The 20818-nt window shown below is 49.6% G+C and overlaps 6 protein-coding genes across 6 annotated transcripts; 4 read left to right on the forward strand and 2 right to left on the reverse strand.

Moving 5' to 3' along the window:
* Positions 1–1701: 1701 nt before the first annotated feature.
* Positions 1702–2655, forward strand: PtrM4_016750 (uncharacterized protein; the record flags this gene model as incomplete). The annotated part of the gene is made up of 1 exon (XM_066103244.1): positions 1702–2655. One exon carries the CDS (start codon positions 1702–1704, stop codon positions 2653–2655), a length of 954 nt encoding a protein of 317 aa, XP_065965446.1.
* A 603-nt stretch (positions 2656–3258) lies between these two features.
* On the forward strand, positions 3259–4374 carry PtrM4_016760 (uncharacterized protein; the record flags this gene model as incomplete). Its single annotated transcript, XM_001931569.1, has 1 exon — positions 3259–4374. The coding sequence occupies one exon, from the start codon at positions 3259–3261 to the stop codon at positions 4372–4374; it is 1116 nt and encodes a 371-aa protein (XP_001931604.1).
* A 631-nt stretch (positions 4375–5005) lies between these two features.
* PtrM4_016770 (PnbA, Carboxylesterase type B) lies at positions 5006–6691 on the forward strand (the record flags this gene model as incomplete). Its single annotated transcript, XM_001931570.1, has 1 exon — positions 5006–6691. One exon carries the CDS (start codon positions 5006–5008, stop codon positions 6689–6691), a length of 1686 nt encoding a protein of 561 aa, XP_001931605.1.
* A 3333-nt stretch (positions 6692–10024) lies between these two features.
* On the forward strand, positions 10025–15031 carry PtrM4_016780 (uncharacterized protein; the record flags this gene model as incomplete). The annotated part of the gene is made up of 1 exon (XM_066103245.1): positions 10025–15031. One exon carries the CDS (start codon positions 10025–10027, stop codon positions 15029–15031), a length of 5007 nt encoding a protein of 1668 aa, XP_065965447.1.
* Positions 15032–16680: 1649 nt separating this feature from the next.
* PtrM4_016790 (Gly-zipper-Omp multi-domain protein) lies at positions 16681–17763 on the reverse strand (the record flags this gene model as incomplete). Its single annotated transcript, XM_001931571.2, has 1 exon — positions 16681–17763. One exon carries the CDS (start codon positions 17761–17763, stop codon positions 16681–16683), a length of 1083 nt encoding a protein of 360 aa, XP_001931606.1.
* Positions 17764–18009: 246 nt separating this feature from the next.
* Positions 18010–19753, reverse strand: PtrM4_016800 (GlcD, FAD-FMN-containing dehydrogenase; the record flags this gene model as incomplete). The annotated part of the gene is made up of 2 exons (XM_001931572.2): positions 18010–19456; positions 19506–19753. 2 exons carry the CDS (start codon positions 19751–19753, stop codon positions 18010–18012), a joined length of 1695 nt encoding a protein of 564 aa, XP_001931607.2.
* Positions 19754–20818: the final 1065 nt, after the last annotated feature.

A 20818-nucleotide genomic window follows, 5' to 3' on the forward strand; every position in this document is an offset into this window, starting at 1 on the left:
GACGTATCTATTACCACTAGCAGTGTGTCCAATAACCAAGTAACTTGGCTTGGTTGGTTGACTTTGGTTGATTACGTAACAACCAACCACGAGTAAACGTCTGTCCGAGCAACCACAAGTAAGGGTTCTCGCATTACTCGAGTCAACTCGAAGTTGGTTGACGACCTTACCGCATTAGGCATTTTTGTAGAGGAGGTGGGCGACCCAGAGTTTTTTGGGGCATTGGGATAGGAAAAACTATTAGTCTGAATGTTCTGATTGGCTGGAAATTGCCGCTCTTGAGATTTGCTGTCGAAAACTCTAACGCCTGCAGCCTCAATGTACGAAACCGCCAGACTCTAGGCCAAACATGCCTACCCACCCATTTTTTCAGCCTCGTGGAGGATCCACGGGTTCCCCTCTACCTAAGACTCCCTCCGAATCCCTTAGCTATACCCTAGAAAGCATAGAGACCCAAGTTCCGTTTCAACCAACACTGCTGCCACCTTCGAAAGAGAGCTGCCGACATCTACTCAATGCCCTTTCCCTATTGACTGGGACAAAATTCGCTATGAAAGGAAGGTGTTGCCGTCGATTCGATATCGTCAGCCTCATAAGCGGGCCCTTAACTCTAAAACCCAGCCCTCGCCAATCTACAAACACGGTGCGCAGCTCACAACCGATGGAGAGAACAAGTTCTGGCTCTGCAAATACTGCCATCTTAGCGGCCAGCATGATTCTGCGCTGTACAGTAGTGAGAGTACTACTAGTATCATGTATCACCTAAAGAATCAACACAAACTTGAAGAATTTGGTTACAAAGTAATGGCATTAAACCCGTTCGATATAGCTAAGAGGGCAACAGGCTCTATACTATACCTTAGAGGCTAGCGCTTGATCTTTAATAACTCTTAGTTCAAGAATAAGTTTATTAACTAGGTTATTAATCTTGACTTTACTTTTCGACAAGCGACACATCAACGCACTCGTAACATGTTTGCTAGCTGCTTAGAGGATATTGATAGGATTCTACCTAAGAGCCCATCAACTCTTAGCACCTGGACAAAAGAGATGTGGGACGGTGATACTAGGAGACGTGCTTGGCTAAAGGAAAGGCTTTATCTTGCGAAAAGCAAGATCTATATCTCGACTAATGCCTAGACGTCTGAGGAAGGAACAAACTATGTAGCAGTTGTTGCTTACTTCCTAGACGAGAAGCATAAGTTGCAAATAGCTCTTCTTGACCTCCCGCCTCTCAAAGGCCCCCATTCTAGAGAGAACATTGCGAAAGTGCTGTTAACGGTTATCGACTTGTACGATATATCCGCTATTATTAGCTTCTTCATGATAGACAATGCTAGGAATAACGATACCTGTATTGAAGAACTAGCAAAGCAGTACCTCACAATCACACAGCAGAGTCGCCTTCGGTGCGTTGGCTATATACTAAATCTTATCGTTAAAGCTCTTCTCTTTAGGACGGGTGTTAGCAAGTTAGAGAAAGAGCTCTGTGGCGCATCTAATAACGAGCGGTTTAAGATATAGAGGAAGCAGAGCTTTATCGGCAAGCTCTATAATTTCTATGTGTGGATTAACTAGAGTAATCAGCGGCGGGAGCTTCTAAGAGAGTATATCTTGCAGGCATACGATAGAGGCAGCATCGAAAACCTTTACACTAGGGTACTGGCTGACGGTGGCGTCCGCTGGAACTCTGTGTACGCCATGATCGAGAGAGCTCTTAAGCTCCGTAACGCAATTGATTTGTTCTTTCTCCACTATAATTATAGTGGTGAAGGATACGATATCTCACAGGACGCTATTACTCAGCGCGATTGGACTGATTTGGAGCACTTCTTTAACATCTTAAAGCCGTTTAAAGATCTGACCAAACGCATGGAAGGCCGGGCCAATAAAGCTGGCCTTGAAGGATCACATGGCTCACTCTATGAGACACTCGAGTCACTTGACGTTCTCTTTAAGAAGCTCCAAGAGGCCGGAAAGTTCGCAGACGATCACCCCGAGCAGGTTTCGGAATACTATTCCTGTGCTATTGATACTGCCCGCCTCAAGCTTGAAGAATACTACGGCCTTACGGACGCTACGCCAGCCTACCGATGCGCTGTCGCCCTCCATCCTGCGAATAAATTTACCTATTTCGATATCGAATGGCAGCATGAGAAGAAATGGATCACTGAGGCGAAGCGGGTGGTGCATGATGAGTATGTACAATACGAGGAAGCAGCTGCGGAAGCAGAGATAGCAGAAGCAACACAAGAGGAGGATAATGAGGTTAGTACTGATAGCGATACGACGCTTGATCTTCTCCAGCAAGCTCGTAAGCGTCGCCAGCGGGTCGCCGCTAGTACGGCGTCTACGCGAGGAAAGAAGCGCGCAAGAGTCACCTCTGACCTTGATCAATTTATATCTAGGACTAATAAGGCTGATGGAGATGTTGAAGACCCTCTAGAGTGGTGGGTTCGCCATGCACCTGACTATCCTGTGCTCTCTAAGATGGCGTTTGATCTGTTTAGTTGTCCTGCAATGAGTGCTGAGTGTGAGAGGATATTCTCTCAGACGAAGAAGGTCATCACGGATGAACGAAATCGGCTCGATTCGGGGACTGTAGCGGCAATTGAGTGTCAAAAGCACCTTCTTCGAACTAGTATGCTCCTGTAGATTAGTATAGATATCAAATCGGGAAATTCTATCGAGTAATGTCAACCAACCAAGCAAAGTAAGGGCTTCTCGTCAACCAACCAAGCAAGGTAAAGGACTCTTGTCAGTCAAGTCAAGTAAGAGGGGCGATTTTTGGTTTACTTGGTTGATGGACACACTGACCACTAGAGGCGCGAATAAAGCTGTTCCATAGCCGCATCCATACATGCTTACTTTCGACTTACACTTCTACTTATCGGATGTGATTTGCATGTGAGATTCTGGTCTGCTGGCGCGAATGTGCCGGTATGGGGAGATGGACTTGCGCACTTGCTCTTCGCGTGGCGTCGCTCCCTCACATAGCGTCTGGGAGGAACGCTTCGCCTGTAGTGTGCGGATAGGAAAATTTCGCTCGTTCGAGGGTCTTTCTTTTGGTTTTCGTTTCGGTGCCGGTAGCAGTGGGTCACTCGCTGCTCGCTACCGAAATATGGGTTGTGGAGGCCAAATACTTAAAACCAAGCCCAAATTCTTCCATCGTCTTCTCATCAAATCCAAATATACGATATCGGCGGAACCCCTCGTACGATGTACGTATTTGAGTGTAATAATTTGGAATCTCGTGTCATGTCGCAGAATGATAACGGGTATTCAACGGCGGCCTCTAAATCTGAGGATGAGACTGATTTGGGCTTGCAACGGATGCTCGATTTGCCGACTGAGCTGCGATGCTACATTTTGGAGCTTCTCATCGTCGACAAACCCTTCGATGCTTACTTCACGCTGCTCGAACATCCTGAAATTGGCGAATTAGTGTGCTGCAATTTCAATGCGCAATTCAAAGCGATCAAGCGGCACCGCAATCTCGCTAGTCAGCTTCAGCAGATCTTAACCACCACGGCTTTGTTATCAACGCATACGAACAATCTTCACACCCGCCGGCAGCTAGCCGAGTTCTTGAAAAGCAACCTTCTTGGCGAGCGAGTATACATGTCCGTGAAAACCTCCACTCAGGCCATTGCCGTCCTCAAGAAGTATCGTACATGCTTGGACCATACGGACATCCTGACGGATCAGTTCACTAAAATGACAATTGGAAATGCTGTAGCTCGCTATCAACCACCTCCTCAGCCTCGCTTTGGTACCAATACTTTATGCAAAGTCGAACATCATCGCATATTCCGTGCTTTTCTCCGGCTGCAACTCTACACCGAGATCAGGAAGCTGTACGGGGCAAGAAAAGGGTTTGAGCGCAATCTCAGGAGCTTAATCTCATCATGGAAAACCTGGGAATTTGATGAGGTCAGAAGCGTAGCAGAATGGATCAAACTCGAACATCCAAATCTACCGCAGCATTACCCCCCAAGTATCCGCACGTTATTTGCCTCGGTCAACGTAAACTTTTACAACGACATGACTCCGTATGTCAGAATCCTTCCAGCCCCCTCTCGCGACCGTAATCGACGTTCCGAATTTGCGAGAAGGTCGAAGAGATGGACCGACACACCTGCAACATCTAAGGAAGGTAAAGCGGACAGGCGTAACAAGGACTGGAGACCGCTCGGCTATGAGTACGGATATTACGTGAATTACACGCAACGCGTATATCGAGAGCATTTCCTTGCCGAAGGCTACCCATTCTGGTCTCGGCATACAACACCAATGGCTAGGTGGTGGCGTTATCGCAATCGCGAGGACCATCTAGGACCGCGATTTGGGACAGTCTATGACAGCAAAGTTTAGTAGTAAATAGTGTTTTACAGCTTTTATAACATGCTTTTAGTCCTCTAAAGTCTGAAGTTAGATTTGGGTTGTGGAAGGAAACACGATGTAAATGTTCCATACTCAAAGTTCAGATAGGACGCACGCAGCTTCTTGGATTGCTTACACAATCACACCAAGTGCACTTAACTGTGTCATCCTTCCCGTGTGTTCGATCTTTCGCACTTTCCCATCAACACTTTATTTCAAACCGCGCTTTAGTGAACCGGAGACTGTGATTTAAGGACGGACGTTATCGGTCGTCAAAGAAAGACCCTGAGTCATGACCTCTTCCTGCTCCAGGCTAGTTTGAGTTCTATTTTCCCAGTCATGCCACCGTGAAACGATTCAATCGCCGCGTTGCTCAACGGCCCGACTTTGAACAGCGCAACAGGAAGGCACAATTTACATGTTATGATATCCCGGTCATAACGTGATTAATATCTTTCGAATGCGTCCCTGAAGATCCGAAAGTGTATTTTAATACGACTACATAGGGAGGCGGCAGTAGATGCAACAGCCATTCGCCTCTGTTCTCTGCGCACGTATCCATTCTCTATCAGAGCATCGCTCCTCTGCGTTCATTTCTATCTGGCCGGTGATCACCTTAAAGATGAAGCGATTGCACCAGCTGTTCGCCGCCGGAGTGGGTTTGTCTTCGGTTGCGCACGCCGTCAACACTCTCGTTCACGTCGGTTACGCGAAGTACCAAGGTGCCGTCGTCGACTCCAAGCTCGGAGTTTCTGCCTGGAAAGGTATACAGTATGCCGCGCCACCAACTGGCGACCGACGGTTCGCAGCACCGCAGGACCCTATCGTCTCCGGTCTCATCAACGCCACTAAACATGGAGCAACGTGTCCTCCCAGTCGTCCGGATGATTGGACTGTATCTGGGACCAACCATCGCTTTACCATTGCGGAAGACTGTCTCTACTTGAGCGTATATGCGCCTTCGGAGGCCCGCGTCGACTCGAAGCTGCCAGTCGTGGTGTTCTTCCAAGGAGGTGGCTTCACGTCCCAGTCGAGTGCAAACTGGGATCCTACAGAGATCGTAGCAGATGGTCAGGTCGTTTTTGTTCAGTTCAGCTACCGCGTTGGCTTGTATGGTTTTCTCAGCAGCAAAGCGGTCAAAGCAGGGGGTGGCGATGTCAATGCTGGACTACGTGACCAGATCAAGCTGCTCGAATGGGTTAAGGAGCACATTGATCGGTTCGGCGGTGACCCAAACCACGTTGTTCTCGATGGTGTCAGCGCTGGCGGGTCTTCTGTTGCGCTCATGATGGCAGCAAACACAGGCAAGAAGCTGTTCGCTGGTGCCATCATGGAATCGGGCGGCTGGGTCACAATGCGTACTCCGGAGCTGGGCGAGGAGCAATACCAGTGCCTGCTCAAAGACAAGGGTTGCGCCAACGCGACGGACGGCCTCTCGTGCCTACGCGCACTCAACGAGTCGGCCATTCGCTCTTCCAATTGCTGGTTTAACCCCAACATCGATGGCGACCTTTACACCGACTCGCTCGTAAATCTCTTCAACCAGGGAAAGTACGCCAAGGTACCGACAATTATGGGCACTTGCGCTCAAGAAGGCACCAAGTACAATGCGCCAGAGAATCTTAACACCACAGCGGATGCAGTCAAATGGGTAGCAAATCAGGACCCAAGTCTCAGCAATTCTTCCATCTCCATCATCGACGATCTCTACATGAAGCCGACGAAGCCCTCATTTTCCGGCAAGGGACTCTACTGGCGCAACGCCGCCGACGCCATCGGCGATATTGGAACCCACTGCCCAACTCGCAACATGCAGAATGCAATCGCACGCGACGATGTACCAACATACAACTACAAGTATGCCGTTCAGGACCCTACCGATGAGGCAGCCGGTTATGGCGCCTGGCATACCGTCAACGTATACGCTTTCTGGGGCGTGGACCGCACCGACGGTGGCGAGCCACGCAGCTACTTCACCACCAACGCGCCCATCATTTCCCAGGTGCGCAGCTACTGGACCAGTTTTATCCGGAACTTGGATCCCAATACTGACTGTGCCAGCCGTACGGTTGAATGGAAGCCGTACACCGGTCCGGACTCTCGTGAAAGGCTCTTCATCCAGACGAACAACACCAAGATGGAGCGTATGAGCCCTGCGCAAGCATTGAGGTGTGATGTTGTTAGACCCATGAGCGATAACCTCGGTAAACCAATTGGGAAAGGTGTAGTCACGGAGTTTGATGTGAAGTTGGCGAAACAGGTCAACGGGACAAGTGAGAGTACTGCATGGAAGAAGGAGAAGAAGTAGACCACAAATTTCAAGGTTCACTACTGAACAGGTGCTGGTGTTTAGGCAGACACTGGGCACATTGTTCTATCTTTAAAGCACGTTTCAAAGCACGCGGTGTCTTGTTTCATTCCATGTTGTTGTTCAACTTGTAGTTGACTTACTCTTCTAAAGCCCACAGCCGGCGTGTATCCTTTTTTCTTCATCATCCAACACGACTCAGTCAATACGAGTGGCCCATAAGCCCTAGCATACAGGTCTTGTATGGTGTCCACAAGTCGTTGTTCTGTATTCAAGCGGAGGCATCTAACCTGTACTGTGTTGGTGTGGTTGCGGTGAGAGAGAATGATGGTCCGACCGCTGACTAGAGAAGGGACGCCAACCCAATTTCTAGGTCAGAATTCGGGATTCGGGATTACGTGACTGAACGGTCGGAGCAAGAATTTTCGGGCTAAACGAAAGCCTGGAATCTTTGATGCTTAAGTAGATGCAACCCTGGCTTTTTGGTCGGCCCGTTCGTTGCCGCTGACCCAACTTCGCTTGTCGTTACATTGTGGCATTTCACCGCCACGTCTTGCCATTCGGTATCGATTATAGCACGGAAACAAACCGCCGCGACAATTTGCATCCGTCCAGTACCGAAGGAAAACGTTACTGCCGTCATTCGGCATATAGTTCGTCGCCGTTTGAAAATGCTTGAGAGCATCTTTGTAGGATTTATGAGGATTGTCGCTTTCCAAGCACAGTGACATTCTGTTCGTTTGATGTCATTTCGCGGGTGTCGTGTCAGTTTTGGGATTGGTTTTGTTGACAGTGATACGGCTTAGAGGAAGAGCTACTTATGTTTACGCCAAACTATGCACTCTGCACCTTTTCAATGATCAGTCCCGAGATTCCCCCATCAACAATCGTACCTACCACCTTGATAATGAGACATGCGGTTTCCTCGTCTAATAGCCCCTGGCATACCTCCGATAGTATGATGCGAGGTATGCCGTCTGTGGTAGTAGTCCCTGCCATACTTCAATAGCGAGGAACGAGGTTTCCCCCTCAACAATGATAGTGCCTGCCACACTTCAATCATTTCTGGATGGCTAAGAGGTTCAACAAATACGTCCCGCAATGGCTGAAAGACCGATAAAGTGGAAAAATAGAAGCGGTTTTGTAACTAGCCACTTTATGACATGGTAATTTTGAGCTGAGGTTTAAGATCACTAGCCGAAGATTCCAAGTGAGGACCAAGCGACAACACACCATTCAGAAAAATACGAGTATGTGACACTGCTCATACAGAGAATGACGAAGGGCCCAGGAGCATACAGGCCAATCTACTCGTTGATACCATCCCAGAAAGCACCACGAAGCACATTTGTAAAGTAGGTTGAGAATGAGATAACCGCATCGGGTATGCGAAGGAACTCTTTAGTATTGAATACAACGTAAAATATCTCTCGGATAATACTTGAGTTGTTCCATATAATGCAACGTACCTCATTGCTGACGGCAGTTACGCCACTCAAGAGTGTCGGCTCATTCCAGCATATACAAATCATCGTGAAATAGCATCCTAAAGATATACAATACTCCAAGCCACATGTTACACGAGAAGAGAAACTTAACATCTGTAACAGAGCAACGGTATGTATGGAATAAGTGCGGAAAATGAATAATGGAAATCTGCGTTCACATCGTTGTGCCCTTCCGCATGCAAGACATATTTGGTGGAATTAATCTAACTATCGCGCGGTCGTTCCAAGCTACAGCTGCTTTCACGCAGTCGCTCTGGGGCCTACACATCTGGTGGTATGCTCCACACCGATTAACTGGATCACACTCTCCATGAATCATAGGCAGTCTGGATATCATATATTTAAAATATCGTGATCGCAGGAGTCGGCGGTGCAGTTTCAATGCATGCAATTATGATTTTATCTTCGCTTGCAACTGGCGCCAAAGAAAACGCCAAAAACACCCACCATCGACGGTTAACCATTTTCCAAATATTGCGCCTTTCGCATCCATTCTCTTTTGCAGAGGATACAACAATGTATTTTGAACGGCAGCGTTGCTGACCACTGTTGCAAAGTTCAGGCTGGAGCAGACGCAGTAGGAGACCACAGTGATAAAACCCACATTAGAAAACAAACACATAGTTGACCATAGTCGGCAATTCTGATTCGGTACGTGGGGCCGAGACCGTTTACTAGACGTAATGCGGCTAGAGACTGCAGCTAAGATGTTGCGTTTCGTATTTTCTGGTAGGCTAATTGGGCGGCGCCATGAGCTAAAATGACCCATGCCAACAGAACCCACTTAGCTGCAAAACTGTTTTACTTGCCTACGAATCTCATATTCCTTGGTCAGATCATCAGCTGTCAAATATTTAGTAAGATATAGATTACAGGGCGGCTACTTCTTCCATCAATCAACAGCAGCAGCAATTGATCGGGCTTGTGGTTTAGTGGTATAATACTCCCTTAGCATGGGAGTGGTCCAGGGTTCGATTCCCTGCAAGTCCATCCTTTTTGCGTGTGCCCGCGTCGTCGTCATCAATCTTTTTGGGTGCAGACATGTTGTTTTTTTGCTTGGTCACTGCACTATAACGACGCAGACTTACACGGGAAAAATGTGTGGGCTTCGGAAACGGTTTTCTATGCTTTGATTATGGCTGTAAGTCCATCCTTTTTGCCTATAGTCATCTCGTCGTCGCCGCACATTTCTTGCCTGTGAGTGCAAATTTTTCTTTTTGCGTCACTGTACTATGATAATGGGGTACAACGCAGACAAATTGCGCGAGCTTAGAGGAAGGTTCTTGTCGGAACATGCGCGTACAGCCAGCCCGGCGAGTTTTTCCGGGCCGGAAGCTTGGACCACTAGTTAGACCAAGCTTCCCGCTTAGCTCGCAACCGTACATATGGAGATCTCTCCATCCAGCTCTTGCTCACTACTAATCAAATACTATACACTTTGTTCGTTGCAACGACTGCTAGTATTCGACACCTTTGCCGTGTCAACACTGATCAGTGGTTGATATGACCACAGATCGGCAAGACATCTGTGTACAGAGGGCCCATCAGCATTGCGTCTGTGTAGCCTAGGTAAAGAAGCGACTCTTAGTACGACCTTGTATCGTATTAAGCAGTGCGAAGAACAGATCCGCCCACGAGCGTTCGTTTCGGCTGACGGAGTCTGAAAGAGATCCAGAACTAGGGATCTGCGTCAACTACGCACCAAAACCCGACAAAATCACCGGCGAGCAACCCCGCCACAGTCAACCCCGCGACGAGCGACCTACGGGCAATCTACAAGCGACCCACAGGCAACCCCGCGACTCACAAGCAACCCACCGGAATCATGCCTACAAGCATTACTACCCGGCAATGGTACCCAAAGGTGTACGCGGACGAGTACACCAATACCCAACTCGACATTGCAACCGATGCTATTATCCCTGGTCAGATAAGCACTATTGCTATCGACTGGATGATACAGGCCGAAGAGAACGGAGACTTTGACATCATGCTTATTCAAGACTTCCAAGAGACATTTGCAGGATGGTCTCTCAATCATTTCAATGCAATGGACATGCGAGTCCGTACAGCAGTCAAGAACATACTCCGCGACCGAGGTGTCTACATCGAGAAGAACAGCCGCAACACCATCGCACAACAGCTAGTCAATCTCCTTAGCCTTACACGCTCTCCCGACTGGCCCATTGACGAGCTCAACGTTATGCGACTCAACCCAGACTTCAAATGCCGACAGATAGCAGAAGAGGCACAACACGCTAGAACAACTCAACAAAGCAGCAACCCGCCAACTCAAAGCGCCAGTATAAACTATGCGCCATCTCCTGCTCAGGCAAACGTAACAGCCCTCACCAACCTCGCAAAGGTATACAGTGAGGAGGAGAAGTTCAGTGGCGACAAGTATGACGTCCTCGACAACAAGATAGTCATCTTTAAAGACCATTGCGAAAAGGTTGGCATTACGACACCAGCACAGTACAAACTTGCAGTCTCTACTATGCTTAGAGGCAAGGCCTCAGCATACTACTACAACTACATTGCTCCACTCAACCTAGACTACGACAGCATTATCAAGAAACTAGGGGAGTACTTTCACACGAGCGAGAACTACCAAATGTTCTTAAGTGAGTGGCGCACCATTATGCTGAAAGACGTCATCGCCAACAACCCCGACAAGACACTCACCCAGTGTCTCGACATAGTCATCGACAAGCTCCAGCTGCTGCACCAGGCAATGACTCAACAGAATGGACCAAGCGAGCTCGCTCTTACAAGCCAACTTATTGCTGCCTGTCAAGGCGTCGAAGCATGTAGCGCAGTCCTTATCCGCCCAGCTTCAACCTTTGAAGCCGTTGCCTCAGAACTCCGCAACGCTGTCGGCAACTGGACGCGCTGCCATCCGCGCTCACAGTTCAACTGCGAGGAGTCCGATCCGAGCGAAGACGCGTTCTACACAAACCGCCGATACAACCGCAACGATAGCGGACAACGCGACAAACCGCGCAACTATAGCGCACAAGGCCAAGGCGAAGGATCCCGCAACTACAACCGCGGAGGATCCCGCTTCCAACGCAGCTTACCCCGATCGCAGTACAACGATGATACACAGCGCCGCAATAACAGGAAGTGCTACGTCTGTAGCAAGCCAGGCTGCTGGTCAACTCGTCACTCTAGAGAAGAGCGAAAGGAAGCGCAACAACGTTTCCGGACGTACGTGCAGACCCGCAACGTCGATATAGACTACGAAGCTTTCCTTGCCCAGTTTGAGGGCATTGACCTTAATGACGACGACGATAACGGCGGCACGGACGAAGAACTCGACGCGTTCTTCAACAACGACCAGTTTGATACAAAGCACCAGTTTCTCACTGCTACCTGCGGTGCAGTTGATGGAGGAACAATGGTACGCAACCTCAACAACGCCGCCGCTCTACACGCGATCACGAAGATCGACCCATACGCCGGCAACGACATTGCCAAAGAGGCAAGCCACCTCTTCACACTCGATCACCGGTACGGGCGCGAGCAGTTCCAAGGCATCATGCCAGACACCGGCGCGGCCGGAGTGTCTACAGCAGGCAAGCAACAGGTTACAGCGTTACACCGCATCCAACCGTTATGGATTGACAAGTCAACTGCTGGCCGACACCGGATCCGATTTGGGGATAACCCGGAGTGTGTTTCTATCGGCGACGTCAACGTCCAGACACCCGTTGGAGTGATTAGGTTCGCTGTAATGCCTACTAACACACCGTTCTTACTCTGTCTTGATGACATGGACCGCCATGGCATCTACTTCAACAACGTCGACAATACGCTAGTTCATCAGTCCAAGGAGTACCCAATTGTCCGCAAGTGGGGGCATCCATGGCTTCTTCTCAACAAGCAGGAGACTGCCACCCACTATCTCACCGAAGGAGAACTCCAGCAACTCCACCGACGTTTTGGGCATCCAGCCGCCGCACGCCTCTACAAAGTCCTAGTAAAGGCAGGCCACGACGACATTGACAAGACGCTAATTGATGAGATTAACAAGTTCTGTCATCAGTGCCAGATAACTGCTAAAGCACCAGGCCGATTCCGCTTTACTCTACGCGATGACAACCTCGACTTCAACTCCCGCGTCATCGTCGACATTATGTACATTGACAGTAAACCAGTCCTCCACGCCGTTGACGAAGCAACTGCTTTTCAAGCCGCCCGCTTTCTTATAGACATAAAAGCAAGCACAACATGGGACACGCTGCGCGCTATGTGGATTGACATGTACGTTGGACCGCCCGACACTATCGCGACCGACGCTGGCACAAACTTTGCGAGCAAAGAGTTTGTTGATAATGCCAACGCGATGATGATAGAAGTCCACGAAGTACCAGTTGAGGCCCATCACTCGATTGGCAAAATTGAACGCTACCATGCTGCCATCCGACGAGCGTTCGAAGTCATCTCCGCCGACATCGGTGCATCTACGACGACGAAGGATGACATCCTCCAGATGGCTGTCAAGGCTGTCAACGACACCGCCGGACCTGAAGGACTTGTACCAACGCTGCTGGTATTCGGCACCTATCCACGTCTCTCCAAGACATCACCGCCATCTCCCTCAATCACCGCGCGCGCAACGGCAATACGCAAAGCGATGGCAGAAGTCCGGAAGATTAAGGCAAAGCGACAAGTCAATGAAGCTTTAGGTACCCGTAACGGGCCAAACAACATCGTCACGCAAGTACTAGAACTACCGCTGCAGAGCAACGTCAAGGTGTGGCGTGAAGGCCTCGGATGGACTGGCCCGCACACTCTCCTCGCCCTGAACGACGATCAGACTGCTGCTATCGTCGACGCTCATGGGAAACAAGCAAGTTTCCGCATCACCTCTGTCCAGCCGTATCATCAAGACAACACTACAAATCTCCCGCGACCTGACGAGGAACAGCACGGCGATGAGGAACAGCACAGCGAGCATCAGCGCGACAATGACGACTTTATTCCCCAGAAGAGCCACCGCAACGCCGAGGACGCGGCCGTCCCAAAGGCTCCAAGAACAAGCCGAAGACACGCTGCTAACCTCGCACAGCGCGAGAAAGACGACATAGTGCTAGCCAGGACACTGCGCACTACCGGTAAGATCACGACACCTGGAGAACCTTTTGAGCTGTCAACCAAGACAGAGATTGACGCTCTCATTACCCGCGGCGTCTTCCGCTTTGAGCCATTCAATCTAGCCAAGCATGGCGGGATCCGGATCTTCAAGTCCCGCATTGTCAATGAAGTGAAAGGCAAGACCACCGATAAGCCGTACGAGAAATCTAGACTAGTTGTACAAGGCTACGCCGATGATGGCAAGAAGATTGTACTCACCCAGAGCCCCACGATACAACGCGCAAGCCAGAGGATCATTATTGCTCTTGCACCGGTATTGATCCAAATGGGCATGAAGTTATGGCTCCGAGACATCACGCAGGCGTACACGCAGTCCGACGACCGCCTCCAGCGCACTATCATTGCAGACCTGCCTGTACAACTCCGCAAAGTGTACCCACAAGGAACCATCATGGTCGTGGTGAAACCACTGTATGGCATCGCCGAAGCAGGTGCCTACTGGTGGTCAACATACTTCAAACACCACACGACGACACTCAACATGGAGACGTCTACGTACGACCCATGCCTCCTCATCTCCAAGGCCACCGACGCTGGAACAACCACAGGTTTCGGCATTGTTGGCATGCAAACCGACGACACTCTTGGTCTCTCAGACAACGCATTCGCTGATAGAGAGGACAAGGAGCTCCGTTTCAAAGCTAAGGACAAAAAGTACCTCACAGACACTGACCCTATCGAGTTTAATGGCTGTATGGTACATCTTGGCAGTGGCAACGTCATTACTTTACGGCAGAAGAAGCAAGGTGAGAAACTTGAGAACGCTGTTGATGCAAAGTCCTACATACAACAACGAGCACGAGGAGCATATATCGCGACTATCTGTCAACCAGAGGCAAGCTTTGATCTCGCCGCTGCAGCGCAAGCGACTGAACCGACAAAAGAAGAAATATCCAGATTGAATAAGCGCATTAACTGGCAGAAGAAAAACGTCTCTCGCGGACTTAGCTACGTGCCTATTGAGATGAAAGATCTCAAGCTATACACGATGGTGGACGCCTCGTTTGCCAACAACAAGGACATGAGCTCTCAAATGGGATACGTTATTATTCTTGGTAACGAGACTGCATCTTCAGACGGCAGCTTTAAGATACGTGGCAACATTATTCACTGGTCCTCCACTAAATGCAAACGCGTCACAAGGAGCGTTCTAGCATCGGAGATCTATGCAATGGCACATGGCGTTGACATTGCACTGGCCATCGGCACCACGATTGACATGATTATGGACCGACTGTCTTTCCCTAAGGTCTCTATTGTCGCATGCACGGATTCACGATCCTTGTACGACTGTCTCGTCAAACTCGGCACTACTAAGGAGAAACGTCTCATGATAGACATCATGGCATTGCGCGAGGCATACGAGCGCAACGATCTCATGGATATCCGCTGGATTGACGGCAGAGACAACCCAGCAGATGCGATGACAAAGGCAGCGAGCAACTCTGCTTTAGAGCATCTCATTGACACCAACGAGCTCGAACTTCGTGTACAGGGATGGGTGAATCGCGACACCACAGGCATCGAGCCTACGAACAAGCCAGGCACCAAGCCTACGAACAAGACAGGCACCGAGCCTACAGACAAGACAGGCACCGAGCCTACAAACAAGACAGGCACCGAGCCTACGAGCGATGGCACCGAGCCCACGATTGATTGTGGTGAGAACTGAGACGGACACACATGCACACACACACAAGGGATGAATGGGTTGCATGTATTTGCGTTAGCCGGAATAGGAAACTAGATACTTTTCTAGGAGCAGGATATTGTAGCAGATTCGGGGTACTTGGGAGCTGACTGTACGCCGTCACAAAAAGAAGAAAAGCCAGTGTCGGAACATGCGCGTACAGCCAGCCCGGCGAGTTTTTCCGGGCCGGAAGCTTGGACCACTAGTTAGACCAAGCTTCCCGCTTAGCTCGCAACCGTACATATGGAGATCTCTCCATCCAGCTCTTGCTCACTACTAATCAAATACTATACACTTTGTTCGTTGCAACGACTGCTAGTATTCGACACCTTTGCCGTGTCAACAGTTCTCTATAAATTCTCTCTATTCATAGATGTCTCTCTGGTATGTTAACATTCCCGGGAGATTTTTTTCTTTTTGCAAAGTTCACACAGCTCTGATTTTGTCGCTACGTCTCTGCGACAACACCACGCTGCGCTTTGGCTCTACATAGCCCTATAGTATTGACTGATTTGCTCGTCGATCCTTTTATCTACATATCTTTTCTGTATCTTCGCATTGTCATGTAAAGATTTTTTCGATTCTTTTTCTGTTACTGAGGCTGTTGGTAGGGCTGTAGCACTAGTGTTGAAAGGAAATAACGATAACTAGGAATGCATTCTGTTCGGTGATAGTTCTTACTACGTGAGGGTGCTATAGAGGTGTATCTGATCTGAGACGAGTAGAGCCGAAGTAGGATCGAGTCGGCTGTTTGGGCATCGTTGAGCAGCTGACGCACCTACCGATACTCACGATCCGACAGAGGCATCACTAGTGTGTATGCTATCCTCAGACTCCGCAACAATCAATCGGATCGGCATGATTGATTCCTATCTAGGTTAAAGGCTGCCTAATGAAGTAATTCTTTAACCTATATAGGAATCAATCATGTCAATCGATTGATTGTTGCGGAGTCTGGCTATCCTACCCCAGCGTGGGGATCTTTCAGTCCAAATTGGTCTAATACTTTTCTATAAACCCTGATGTAGTCTTACTGTATCACTATCGTAGCTCCCATATAACTATTGACATCGTGATATGCGACAACAGTGATAACTTCTCTATCTACATGCTCAATATATATCGCCTAATTTCTTCCGAGATCTGAGAGACGCTGCAACACTCTCAAGTAGTAAATTTATCGCCCTATTTCGACACCGCAGCATCTATCTACATGATTGCGTACACATTACATCGCCGGATATATGACCTCATCATCGCGCCAAAGCGTCTGACAGCACCCCTTGTGGTCCCTCAAATTCACGAGCTTCATGTTACATCAACCATATCCTGGCATGATGTTATGAAGTGTGAGCTAGCTCATTACTATTAGAAGACGTTTGTAGAACATGATGCGGACCGCTGACTGGAGATTTAGAGAGTGAGCTAGTCGCTGTCCTCCGTACATGATCACGAACTATTCAAGCTGGCAAATACTCAGGATCAATAGTATTGGATGAACTTATATGTTGTTAACGCAGATGCACAAAGCTCGTGTGTGAAAACTCGCTCAGAAAGTTTGCGATACGACTTGTTAATATCGAAAGCACTCAAATTATCGCTAAAGGTATGTGAATCGAGTATGGGGACAGCTACGATCTACTTTGGAGTTTGCGTGGCTGGCCTTTAGGCTTGGTTGTTGTCGCATCGCCATCTGATTTCGCCCTCAAAGACTCTTCACGTTCTGCCAATGCCTTCTCCCTTTCATCCAGTTCGGCCTCTCTACGATCTAAGTCTGCTTTCTTGCGATCCAACTCCTCGTTCTTCTTAGAGTCATCTCCTCTATTATCCTTAGTGGAATCACCGGCTGCTTCACCATCGCCAGCGATCTCTTTGGTCGCTTGATCACTATTAGATGGCTTTGCATTCAGCTTGCGTGGCTTCTTACGCCCTTGATTGTTACTCTTCTGCGCCGTACTACCATTCGATTGCTGGTCGGATTGGGCTTCGTCGGTCTTTGAGTCTGCCTCTCCACCACCCGCTTGTGCACCTGCTTTGGCTGCATCTGATATCTCTTTCTGATCTGGCATCATCCCCTTCACGGTCTTCATCCAACCTTCATCCAGCTTTCCGCCACCTTCACTCTTGAACTTCTCAAGCTCTTCGGCCCCAGGCATTTCTTGTTTATTGACCTGGTCGACCATTTTCTCTAGCGTTCTTTTCTGCTCCTCGCTTACTGCCCATTCTGGAAGGAAACTTGTAAGTTTCTTCATTCCTTTTCCTGCTACTTTGCCAATGTTCAAGAACGGGCCATGCAATGCACCCGTGGCAGCTCCTATCCCAGCGCCTAGACCACCAAGAATTGTGGACGATACGCCTCCAACTAAAGTGCCCGTGATGGCTCCCAGACTGGCTCCAGGAGCGACACCAAGTCCTGTACCCATAGCCATTCCTTGGAAGGTACCTGAGCGGAGGTATTTTGCAGTTTTCCCAAAAGACTCAGCTTCGATATGCGCGTTCGTAGCTTCTTCGGTCAATCTCTGGCGTTCTTCTGGATCTCCGGCTGCTGCTGCCGCATCTTGCAGCTCTTTGGCTTTCTTCTGTGCGGCAAGGGAAGCGTCGGCAGCTTTCCCCGCCTCCTGGCGTACGTCTTCGTCTGAAACGGCAGGCTTGTCGGACTTCGAATCATCTTGCGTCCCCTGATCGCCATCTTTGTTCGATTCGTTCGAAGGCATGATGTTGTTTGTTCCTAGGAAATTATGTTTCTTGCCAAAGATGCATTGTTGACATACGTCATTGACGCTAGCACGACGCTAGACCCCTGAGAACCCACAAGCTGCCCAGGTGAAAAGCAACCGTTCTTCATCATGCATGCTGCATGAAACCGATGAGATCACAAAACGTTTCTACCATGGCGATCAGCGGAGTGTACAAAATGCTCATGTCAAGCGCGAGCGTGGCATCATTCTGATTTGTAGGTACTACATCGATCTTGTGCGACACATGCGGCCATCCGTCTGAACTGTCCAGGCCTCGCTACCAACCCCAACCGTGGCATAGAACAGACCAGAAGAATCCCATTTTTTCTTGATATCCAGCAGCTTATCATAATTCTCGCCCCAAAAGGTCGACTGAAAGTTTGGTTGACGAAAATCAGCCTCGTTGACGTACGAACCACTACCAGGTGTTGCAGCCTCCACGAGAGGCATGATTTCGTTTGTCATCTTCTCCTGCGTGACGAACGCTTCAGACCAGGGCGCAGTAAAATCCCAAGGAAGCGTAAGAGTCGCATGCACGATAGCCTTGCGCCATGCCGGGTGAACGGAAGTTGTCTTCTGTGAACCAAAAGATTTGACGTCGGTACCGACGCCGATCCATGTCACTCCCTTCTCTACGATCGCTTTCCAGGTTTCGGTGATGTTACTTACGACATCTCGCGGGATCAATCGAGTCCCGTACTGCGCGATGCCTACTTTAATGTTGCCAAGGGGAAGAGGACCGAAATATTTGTCGTAGTGCTCGTAGTATGTCTCGAATTCGCTGTATTCGACGGCGTACTTGATGCCTTTGGAATCCAGCTTGGCAACAAATGGTGCAAGAATGGCTTTTACCTCAGCTTCGGTCTTGTTGTACGCGTTGAGCGGGGCGATCATAAAGAACGAGCTTGTGAAGTAGTGCACTACCATGGCTCCGGCATCTACCATGGCAGGCAGCTCCTCGTGGAATGCTTGGATACCGTCGTAAAAGACATCCTGTTCGTTGTCCTTTGTAAGGAATGACAAGGCAGCGCCGCCAAACACAGCTTCCTTGAAGGCCTTGACGGTCATCGATACGACGACGCCATATGTGCTACCACCACCGCCGTTCAACGCCCAGAATAGATCCGAGTTCTCTGTCGGGCTGGCATTTACGAGACTTCCACTCGCAGTTACAACTTGCCAATCCAATACGTTGTCGGCTGCAAGACCAAAGCTGGTACTGACAGCGGAATGCCCACCCCCCTGGGTATAACCGCCAGCAATGCCGACAGTGGGACATTCACCTCCGACCGTGACCAGACTATGATCTCGTGCAGCAGCCATCAACTCGAAACCCTGGACACCAGCGCCGATCTTGAAGGCCGGCCCATCATACCCTGAACCGTCATACTGGGAAACATGGGTGATGTCCTTGAGGTGGTGTGTCCATACCGCCAACGACCCCGCACCCGTGGAGCGACCGAGATAATCATGACCAGTATTGCGAATGACAAGGCGAATATTCTTCAGTGCCGCAAATTCAATAGTCGCTTGGACATCAGAAGGCCCCGAGGCATCTACGGCATATCTAACGTAGTTTCCGAGCTCACATGGGCTATCTCGTGGCTGAAAGGGATCGCAGCTTTGATTGGCAAAGAAAGGGGCCATGACAGACGAAGAGGAATCATAGCTGCAGATGAGTAAGCTGGTAATCGTGCAATCAGGTCATCAGCACACACTGGATCTCCTCAGTCTGCCATTGGCTCTTCAGGCTCTCGCAGGTAGCATTGTTGAAACTCGATCCGTGACATGGCGAACCAAGCGGTACGGTTGCAATCAGTCGCCCACTGACTGTCTTGTTGAATCCGTCCCATTCTGCTGTTGAAGGCCATGAATCATCGCCGGGGAAGGTCTTGCACTGATTGGGCGTTTGTCTGCTGGCAAGTACGAAGCCAAAAATCATGCATTGAACAACCAAAAAACGCATGATGAGGGTGCCAAGAGCAAGAGAAATTGTCGGCCTGTAAGCCTCGGTATGCAGGGTATCTGGCTCATTATAACAGACGTCGGACGCCTTGCAGTTTCGCGCCTACGTGTGGCGACGAGACTAAGTCATCTCGGTAGTGCTATGGAGAGTTTAGTCTCCGGTGAGTGGTCTGTTCCCGCTACCGTACCATCAAATATGCGCCTCAGCCGTTACGTCTTCCTGTCTGCGATACTGATATCAGTGTTGCCAGATGCCATGCAGTCTATTTTGGTGTATTCAGAATGCCAACTCTTGCTTGATGATGCAAATGGCAGAGCTGGCTCAGACGTGTTTCAATTTGCCACGATGTGACAACGCGACGGCGTGTTTGACGCAGGACGATCCATCGGAAGCCAAGGCGAGTACACTCAGCCTAATATCAGGTAATCAGGGATGCTCCCTGGCGCTTCTACTTCGAGAAACATCCGCATTAGGCGAGCGGAGTGTGCACCGCAAGCGTGATTTGGTCTGATTTTGCAAGCGAGCCAGCGGTGATCGTCTTTGTGCCAGACCCTGGGCATCATCTCTCGACGTGCCCCGTACCAGCCTAATCCTTCGCCGCACTACTTTCCCCGTGTCAAGGCTTTACTGAAGTGCCGCCGTGCCATTGTTCCGCGCGAACCACGACCAAAGGATCTTCTAGTTCCGCCGTTGCTTGGAACCATCCGTTTGTAACGGCGTGCAATCGCATCCCGAGGTACAATCGCAAATCCAAGACTAAGCGACATGCATCGGTTTATCTGCTAGCAACAGCACAAGATCTCGGTATGACTTCGTAAATGATGACATTGAGGAATTCAACTGGCTGAAAGGCCGAAATGGTTGAAAATTAGATCTGCGCACGTGCCGCAGTCCCGGAGGCTGAGGTCCTGTCTCGAACAAATTCCAAGGTTCGCCTGTCCTGTTGAAGCAAGACATGCCTTCTCAAGGAGGAAGTTCTAACACGCGCAGATTCAATGCGGAGCTTCTACGGAACCTACCGACCGGCCCGGCGTTGTCATCCTGGAGATGACTTGGGAGGTATGC

The sequence above is a fragment of the Pyrenophora tritici-repentis genome, chromosome 1 (genome assembly GCF_003171515.1).
Source record: "Pyrenophora tritici-repentis strain M4 chromosome 1, whole genome shotgun sequence".
NCBI lineage: Eukaryota > Fungi > Ascomycota > Dothideomycetes > Pleosporales > Pleosporaceae > Pyrenophora > Pyrenophora tritici-repentis.